The 9,536-nt window shown below is 42.8% G+C and overlaps 1 protein-coding gene across 6 annotated transcripts; it reads right to left on the reverse strand.

The window, feature by feature from the left end:
- Positions 1-189: 189 nt before the first annotated feature.
- PFN2 (profilin 2) lies at positions 190-6,960 on the reverse strand. 6 transcript variants are annotated; one of them, XM_057738206.1, is made up of 4 exons: positions 6,866-6,960; positions 6,484-6,770; positions 4,161-4,362; positions 190-1,875 (listed from the first exon to the last, which is right to left on the reverse strand). In XM_057738206.1, the coding sequence occupies exons 2-4, from the start codon at positions 6,613-6,615 to the stop codon at positions 1,778-1,780; spliced, it is 432 nt and encodes a 143-aa protein (XP_057594189.1). In that variant the 5' UTR covers positions 6,616-6,770; positions 6,866-6,960; the 3' UTR covers positions 190-1,777. The 6 variants fall into 6 exon arrangements, with proteins under 6 accessions (XP_057594189.1, XP_057594188.1, XP_057594190.1 ...); XM_057738210.1 differs by having other exon boundaries at positions 194-632; positions 1,468-1,552; positions 4,170-4,362; positions 6,484-6,946; XM_057738205.1 differs by having other exon boundaries at positions 6,484-6,947.
- Between the last annotated feature and the right edge of the window lie 2,576 nt (positions 6,961-9,536).

Genomic DNA, 9,536 nt, shown 5'->3' on the forward strand with positions numbered 1-9,536 from the left:
GCAAAGCCTATTAAAAATGAATTCCCAGGCACTCATTTTATTTATGATAAGTACTAAAGGAAATGGAGTAGGCCATCAGCTGATTTTTTGTTTTTAATTTTGTGCTTGCAGCAGAGTTATTCCCATTGTCTCAAAAATCAACTGTAACAGTAAGCTAACAATTTATATAAACAACAGGAGTCTAGAATATTTGGTTGGAATAAATTTATTTCATCTGTCTGTAAACAAGGTGTTTAATAGTTATGGCATTTTTTTAAATGCATATTAAATCAGATGAGTTAGACTGTATCCCAGATGTAACAAAGTGCAGGGAAAGAAATGGACAAATCAGCAACTAGATTTGTTTTTAAATCTGTACATTATCCACAAGGCCCAAACAATAGAAGCAAATACTAGAATGTCCCTAAGTAGTGCCATTCGAAAGAAACCTTTAGTAGGTCAGTTAAAATCCATCTCACAATAGCAACAGTTCATTTTAACAATAGTATGGCACAGAATACATATGAAAAAAATTCATCACAAGACAGCCAAGTCCACAATAATGCAACTTCATATAAAAACTCAAGCTGCAAATAAAAATTGGTCCTATGAAGAACAAACTGGACACACTCCAGATGGTTATGTTGGGATACCTAATGTCCATAATGGCAGCCTTTTACACTTTTACTAAAGAGTAGAGCTGGTGTGCAAAGAAAAAGACAGGAACAAAAATGTGAGCTATTGCAATGATGGAATGTCCCTGGGGATTCAATCAGTATGGTTACTATAAGGTCATGGGAGGAAGTGCCTTTTGCTCTTGTCTTGCAGTTGCACTTGTCATATGTCCTGCAGACACTATGAAAAAAGGTTTGTCTTTACTCAAGTGCAACAACAATACTAAAAGCAAACTACTGCAGCTCTCAATAGCTCATCAACAAAAAGGATATTAATTGGTTAAATAAACCAGGCACTGCATAAAAGAAGATGGAAGCAAACCAAATACCTATGTGTGAAGGGAGGGGGTGGGAAGAGAGGAGTGAAGGAAAGATGCATGCACTTTTTCCTCCCAACCATGCGCTACAAAAAAGGAAGACTAAATCAGCTAAGTAAATGCTCAAAGTGCTGAAATACAATGATCAAATTAGAGATTGTACAACCGGCACCTTGCTTAATATTAACTTATTTTAGTAATCAATATCCCATTAATTGCTAACACAAAGTGATGCCCAACTTGGCATGCCCCCTCCCCCCAAATTTCAAGGTATCATGCAAATCATTATTGTGCTGCAATTATGTTGCCAGATAAGGTTGGTTACATACAGTGGTTAACATACAAATGATCCATTGGGCAAACAGGAATTGTGACATTAGAAAATAGGTAAAGAAAAATTAGCTACCATCTATAGTCTGGTAGCACTGTGACCATAACTGGGGTGGTGATGAAGACAGTTGCTAGGTAGATGGGGAGAGGCTGCTTACACATCAGACCTCCTCAGGTATAAAGCGAGTTCATATGCTTTCTTGTTAAGTGTCCCTCCGTGGACACCTTCCTTTCCCATGACTATAACCAATGCTGGAGTACACAAGGAAACAAAACAAAAGTGAACAGAATTATTTAAGGGGGGAGGGGGCAGAAAGAAAGACACCTTTCCCCACCAACAGAGGGATACAAAGGAGACACAGGTTCATACCCCATCACCCTGCATTGCTAATAAAATTTCCAGAATTAAGACTCAAGCTTACAGCTAGGAAAGTTTAAGAGCAATTTTCCCCTAATACTTAACAGTCTGCCTAGCAGCTAGAACCCAGAGTCTCTCAAGTATTTTGCCATTGAGTATGCCTTCTTATTCAATCCGCCTCCATGGACCCCTTCTTTTCCCATTACAAAGACCAAGACTGAAAGAGAAAGAAGAAAAGTGTTTCAAAAGAAGTGTTAATCAAGAGAGTCACATAAGTTTTAGCAGACAGAACCCTGATTAATAAGTTAACATTAAGTTAGCTCTTCATGAACAACGAAGCACTGAAGTCAGCCTGGTCTCCAAAAAGGAGAACTTTCAAACTAGTACTATGCTGAACATTTTGACTATTAACTGCATCTTGGAAGTCCAATTAGTGCAGCTGCAATGCTCTATAAAAATATCTTTACACTAGCTAGTGAAAAGAAAAGTGTAATCATTTATCTTTTTTTAATTTTAATTTTATACTGTAGTTGATGTACGTTGTTTTAATTTCAAGTGTACAGCAAAGTGATTGGCTTATATATCTATTCTTTTTCAGATTCTTTTCCCATTCAGGTTATTACAGAATATTGAGTAGGGTTCCCTGTGCTATACAGTATACAGTAGGTCCTTGCTGATTATGTATTTTCTATAGAGTAGTGTGCATCTCTTAATCCCAACCTCCTAATTTATACTCCCCCTTCCCCTTTGGTAACCATAAGTTTGTTTTCTAAGTCTGTGAGTCTGTTTCTATTTTGTAAATAAGTTCCTTTGTATCATATACGTGATATCATACGATTACTGTCTTTCTCTGTCTTACTTCACTTAGTATGATAATCTCCAGCTCCATCCATGTTGCTGCAAACGGCATTATTTCATTCCCTTTTATGGACATTTTATCTTTTACATAGGGCAAAAAACTTCTGATTAGTATGACAAATACATATTAGACTGGTCCCCAAAAAATAAACTTAAAAAAAAAAAAAAAAAACTTAGGTAATTATTTCCTTACAAAATTCTCCCCAAATTTAACTGCTTTGTTAAATACAAACTATTAAGTCTTACCAGCGAGGCTAAATGTGTCTATTACTTCCAGAAGAAAACCAAGACTGAATTTTAAATAGCTTTTTCAGTGCCATTCAGAAAAGGACAAATTAAAAGTACTGAAGGCCTGTGCTTACTAATATTCTCACTGTGCTAGCTTTGTTTTTCACTGAATCTAAAATCCTAAAATAGATTTACTACTTCCAACAACAGGTTCTTCTATGATGCAGTTCAAATGTCGGTCCCCAAACTGCATATATGTACGTTTGTTAGGTGTTATATTCACTGCCACTAGATGTCAGTAATGCTGTATGGTATGAAAACATTCTGGTTTTATGTCACATGGTTGATGATTCTTTTTAATATATTTATCTGAGCTCAGCTAATGTTTTAGAAATTTGTCTACTATTTTCACAGTCATCTAACTTTCCTATAGAGAAATAGTTCTAAGCATCAACTCACTTCAGAACAAGACTAATCTTCAGGACAGTCACAGGGACTTGGTAGGACCACTGCAGTAAATTATGGCTCAGTGTAGCTTCAAGTTTCTTCACATGGTAGACCTGGTCTTAAAATCAGATGTGCCAAGTATACTATATAAGGCTACACAAGCTCTCTTTATTTACAAAACATTTACACAGGTTAACACATTCAAATATATTTATAAATCAATTAGATTCATAATAAACCTCAATTTTATGTTTCTTTCAAAAAAGCAGTGAGACCCATTTAGTTCAGTAAAAATTTCTGCACTGTTAACAAGAGTCAGGAAACACCAGAATTTCTGGACCAGTATATAAATGAAATATAATTTCCTACTTTGTGAATAAATCAGACACAGTCTTTGAAAATATTTTAGTAAGTGGAAAACTTACTCCAAAACCCTCATTCTAATTATTTTGAGCCACAATATTAATTTTTCCTTTTTTATGCTGAATAGTGAATGACTAAAATGTGAGCAAGAAAGAAAAGGAAGAGATCCAAAGGTCAAAGACCCAAAGGGACTAAAGTAACCAATTTGAATGATTTAACAATCTGAATAACAGTTGAAGAGAAATTTATTTTTTTAACTTTTTTATATTGGCGTATATAGTTGATTAACAATGTTGTGTTAGTTTCAGGTGTATAGCAAAAGGATTCAGTTATACATAAAGAAGAGACAAATTTAGATTTTCAGTTTACTAAAGTTGAAACTTAAGAGCTGATATGAATATTTTATTTCAGAATGAAGTCAGGATCTCAGAGGTTAGGCTGTATATGCAGCTGCTGTAAGTAAATCTAAAGCAGTGCCTCCTTCAGTGCTGGGCAGTTCACAAAAACCACCTTAACAGCCATTATGGACTAACCCTTTATTCAAAATATTAAAGAAATTGCTTAATAAATTGTAATGTGGTGTGCAATTTTTAACCAAAAGGTTACCTTGCTTACCTCTACCAGCTCTGCCGACGGCAACGTTGTATGTTGGCTCCCCACCTTGACTCTTTGTCCGGATGTCCATTGTGCAGTCACCATCCACGTATAGGCTATCTCTGATCACTGAGCACTTCTTTGCGCCAAGAGTCAAACCATTGGTAAAGAAACCTTCCCGGTCTTTTCCTACAATCATATCTATTTCTACTGGCTGCCCCCCACCCCCAACCAGAAAAAAAAAAGAGAGAGAAAAGAAAAAGTTGTAGTTAATTCCTTGCCTTGGTATAACAGGAAAGACTGCCAAGTTTGTACTACCACTACAAGACATCCACATTTCATTAATGTAAAATCAAGTTTCAGTCTTTTCTAAAAAATTACTTAATCCTACATGATGACATCTTATATTAGTCAGTTAATTAGATTTCACAGTTGAGAGTGTAGTCTGGTAACTAACAGTCTATGCAAAGAATCTCTAGTTGGTAGCTGACACTAGATAAACTGCAAACTTGAGTTATTTATAAACTGTTTCAAGTCAGGTGGTACCTGAAGTGCTTATGTAATGGTAAAGATTCACCTAAAAACTTTCAACAAAAGCTTACCTATCATAACCAGTCACGTTAATCATTTAGTATCAAATTTAAAGTTACTTGAAAGTCTCCTGAAATAAAGCCCATGCTTGGCAGACCTGTTCACTTCTACTTGGCTTCAAATAGCCTGAAATATCCCCCAGAGAATGAACTTGAAGCCGTAGACCTCAGCGCATCCCCAAATTCATATTTCCCTCCTATTATTCTAACCGCTACTTTTTTTCTCCAACTTCCCTTCCCTTCCCACCTCAGCAATCAGTTTTCTTTCTGGGCAAATGCAAAGTGGATTCTGTCCGTAGCACTGCAGTAGGCAACGCTAAAAGAATACAGAAAATGGAGGGAGACTGGGAAAGAAACTGAGGTAGCGACCAGAACCGGAAAGGAGAAAACGTGCATTCTAACATTCCATGAATAAGAAGGAAGGCGTCGCCCCCATCAGAACTGCAGAGTCATAGCAGGCCCCAGCCATTTCCAAGCACACTCCCGCAATCTTCCCAGCCAGACAGCGGGAACTCACACACAAAGACAAGAGGACTGCAGAAAAAAAGTTGATCACCAGATGCCAATTCTCTTTAAGAATCGCAGTCCACTGTGGCAATGGGAAACCTGAAAGTACTTGTATCAAGGACCGAGTTCTACAGAGTTAGATTTTAAACCACCTTAAGTAGTACAAAAATAATGAGTAGCACCCATAATAGGGGGCCTGAATTTTGGCGTTTGATAGGAAGGAGGCGTGAAGCTTAAGAAACTAAGAGAATGGTCCTGTGTTTGATATAATCGTCACAATTTTAGAAAGAGCCTTGTGCAGAAAAAGGCAAAACAATAAAGCAGCACTGGAGGCTTAGTGACAATTATTCCCCAAACATGTGGCAACCGAGTCAAACCACCAAGTCACAAGAAAATCAGGCACCGTGAAGCACAAATCTGCATCACTGCCTTCACTACCATCACTAAAGAGGGAGGGACTTGCAGAACTGAAGTGTCCCCTCGGTCTCCGCAGATTACTTAAAGCCCCTTCAAGCACCCTTTTTTAGAGCTATGTTGCTTAACTGGGGATAGCGGTATATCGATGAATCTCCATAGGAGAAGAGAAATCAATGGCAGTTCGCCATCTTGGAGAATTAAAAAAAAAAAAAAATCCTATGGAGCCAGAGCTGTAGTCGAGATTCACGAATCCACCTACGTTGTCGGCGTATTTCTCACTAGCCCCCGAGGCCTGGACACCGGCAAACCTACGCCAAGTCGCCGCGAGGATCCCGGGGGCCGGGCAGCCGCCGCCTCCCACAGCTCGCGGCGCGGGCGGCGCGCTGTCCACGGACCAGGGGGCAGCCGGAGGACCCCCGCTCGGGCCCCGCGCGCCCCAGCCCGGCCCCCCCGGTCCCCGCTTCCACCCCAGGACGTACAAAGCAACCCTCAGAGCTTTCTGGGGACCCCGGGGGACCGAACAAGGGGAAAAGGCCCCCCACCCCCGGGCCGGTGCGTGCCCCCTCCCCCAGCCTCCCCCGGAGACGGGCTGGGAACGCCCAGGAGCCGGGCCGCCGCCCCCGCCAGTCGGCGCAGCCCCGGCGAGGGGGCGTCCCCCGGCCTCGGCCTCTCCGCCCGCCCGACAGCCGCATCCTTGGCGCCGGCCGCCCCGCACACCTGCCGGCGCGGCCCTCCCCGTGCCCAGCCCCGCGATGCGGCGTCCCCACGGCCGGCCCTGCTCGGGTCCGGGTCCGGGAACCCGGGCCGCCGCCGATCCTCACCGTTATGCTCTGGAAGACGCCCCCGGCCGTGGCTGCCCAGACGTATTTGGCGTCGCAGTAGCCGACAATGGCGGCCTCCTGGCAGCAGCCATCGCACATAAGGTTATCCACGTAGCTCTGCCAACCGGCCATCTTCGAGCCCTTCGCACTGCAGCGGGGACGGCGAGGAGCAGCAGGCGCAGCGGCGGCGGCGGTCGCGGGCGGCGGCGGCGGCGCGGGGGGAGGCGGGGCGGGGGCGGGGAGGAGGCGGCTCTGCGCAGGCACCGACCGCCCCCCTCCCCGAGGAGCTGAGGAGGGAGGACGCGGGGACGGCGGTGAGGGACCAGCCGCGGAGCGTGCCCGGCCCGGCGCCCTCCCGCCCGCAACCGCGGGGCTGACTAACCAGCGGCGGGAGGCTGTGGAGTGGCTGTGCCGGCGGCAGCGGCGACTGCACCTCACCGCGGCTGCCTCAGCTCTCCGCCGCACCGCCGGGGCGTGCGCGCGCGCGCGTGCGTGCGATCCTTCCGCGGCGCCCGACTCGGAGGGTCCCGGGAAAGGAGGGGGCGGGGGAGAGACCGAGCGGGGGCGGGGGCGCGGAGGGATACCGCCCGGGGCAATCACGGCTGCCACGTGCAGGCAGCGAGGACCGGGTGCGGCGGCGTCGCTGGCGGCGGCTGAGATTGGGACACGGGGCCTGCGGAGAGGGCGTCTCCCTCGTCTCACGCAGCCCCCCAGGGACGGTGGTGTCTGGGACGCCTGGGAGTCCCCGCGTCCGGGCCGTGAAACGCCTCTGTTCTGCGTCCGGCGGCTCGGGATGCGGAATCTTGCGCCTGGGTGTCGGATTGCAGGGTTGCCCTGGTGACGGGATGCGGAGCGTTTACTCTTCTTTGTGGTGGGGGAGGGCCGGTAGCAGGGTCTCCCACTCTCACTTTCAGTGTCCCCAGTGGGACCCTATACCCTGGACCCCTCCGCCTCTCTGCCATAAAAGCTACCGAGCGGGCGCGCTTTGGCAAGCTGAAATCAGAGCTGGCGTTCGTAGCTTTCAGGAACATTTCTGAGGTTTGCCGATCTTTCGTTGTTGCTTCATTTGAGTACCAAGGGCCTCTTATTGTGAGGTTTCTTTGACAGGAAGGACCCCTCCTCCCCTTCCTTAATTTAACGTGTGGTTAAATTGCTGGTAAATTGCGAGCAAAACAGAGACCTATGTAAAACTATTGGTTGGTAACTGGGAAAGTTACTGGTGGATCGAAGAAATAGGTGAATATACAAAGAATTTAAAAATCTAAGAAAGGGTTCACTGTATGAACGTGGTAATATTTCTGCTCCCGAAGGGTAAAATAATTTCCGGACCCAGATCTGAGGATGGCTTGTATCTACAAGGTAAACCATGGGTAAAGTCCCTGTGAATCTTGCGTGGTTTTTAGTGACCTCTGTGCGTTGTGACTAGACAGGGAATTAGGAGACGTCCTACAGTTTCAATTTTAAGTGAACAAAACGATCTGTCAGTCAAGGGCAGAGAGCGTCTTTAAACGCTGAAAAGTTGATTTTCAACTGTACAATTTTTGTGTAAGGTCGCAATTTGTGACAGGAGGATTACACAGATGTAGCTCAGAAGGAAGACAAAAACGTTGCTAAGCAATCTTATTGGTTCTGAAGTTTTGTATATGTTGTTTGCTTTGGAATGTACAGGGGAGGAAAAGCACAGTTAGAGAACCTCCAAGTCAGACTCCTGTCAGATTGAGACAATGCATTCTCTCATATGTTCTGATGATACAGAAAACCTATGTGGTATATAAAACGTGTGCCAAAACTTTTCATTTTTGCAAGTGTGACTCCCACCTGGTTTAGTTACACTTACTCGGTCTTGTTTACTACCCTGCTTTTTTGTGGTGGTCGTTGATGGTTTTAATCCTTCAATCTTACCAGTTTATCAGCTTAAAAGTTAGTGATACAATTTGCTGATAGCACAAATAGTGTCATTATAAGAATTCATCAAACTGTACGCTTTTTGGCTTGTGCTCTGTGTACACGCTAAAATTCAATAAACTTAAACAGTAAAAGAGAAGAGAAAAATAATAAAAATGATAGTTTAAAATTGAAATTGACTTATTAATCTACTCTGAAGTTTTTAAGATTTAACTTGTACACTATTTTCATATAGCAAAGAGATGCAAATAATGCATCCATTCTTATTGTTGTCTTTAGCTAAAGGATTACATCAACTGAATATTCTGGATATTCAAATCTCAAAAGATTCTAAAGCACATTGATAGGGTAAAACATAAGAATTTAGAATTCCTATGGTTATTTTTTAATATCCTTCAAAATATAACAATATTTTAAAATTACTGTTTTACTTTTCCAACATAATGTTCTTTCTTTCCCAGAATTGCACACAATAAAATTTAATCAACTACAAAAAAAAATCTGTGTAATAGGCTAAGTAGGTTTTATAGTTTGGATGTTGAGATGATACATTGAAAGAGAGTCTATTTACTATCTCTTTTCAGTACTGTAATAAAAAAAAATCCTGTGCCTGTTTTCTTTAGAACCAGCTTCAGAGCATGCTGCCTTATTTTCTATTTGTGTACAATGATCTGTAACTAGTGCTTACCACAACATGTTTCAAAAGGCATAAGTAGAGGTAGAACACTGAGTTTTAGGAACAGCAATATAAGTTAAGTCCAAGAGAGTATCAATATAAGAAAAAATAACCATTTTATATGTTTCTCTACTTTTTTTGAGGGTAATTGATCCCCTGCAGTGATAATAGTGATGTCTGGGCAGAAGCAGTGAAAAATCAAAGCTCTGTTGTTGATACAGATATCCAGATGTAGCTAATAACAATCAGTTGTAGCATATTTAAATGTGGAATGCATTATTTTGCATTCTTCCGAAAATCTTTTATTCTTATTTAGGAAAACAGTAACTGTGTGGTAAATCAGATTCTTTAATGTATCAGTCAAGGAGTGCCTGAGCCATTTAAGTCCATGTGTAAATCATTTGGCATTCTAGCAAAATACGAAGAAATAAGTTAAGTTGTAATTAAGGTGGACTCAACCTGATAAACATTT

Source organism: Hippopotamus amphibius, chromosome 6 (assembly GCF_030028045.1).
Source record: "Hippopotamus amphibius kiboko isolate mHipAmp2 chromosome 6, mHipAmp2.hap2, whole genome shotgun sequence".
NCBI lineage: Eukaryota > Metazoa > Chordata > Mammalia > Artiodactyla > Hippopotamidae > Hippopotamus > Hippopotamus amphibius.

Bases quoted from the DNA above. Each gene is read 5' to 3' on its own strand.
- PFN2 (XM_057738210.1), bottom strand. From the start codon at position 6,615: ATGGCCGGTTGGCAGAGCTACGTGGATAACCTTATGTGCGATGGCTGC. The intron at 4,363-6,483 runs GTGAGGATCGGC...GGTGGGGGGCAG, and splicing joins GCGTCTTCCAGAGCATAACG to CCAGTAGAAATAGATATGAT. The intron at 1,553-4,169 runs GTAAGCAAGGTA...TGTGTACTCCAG, and splicing joins CGTCGGCAGAGCTGGTAGAG to CATTGGTTATAGTCATGGGA.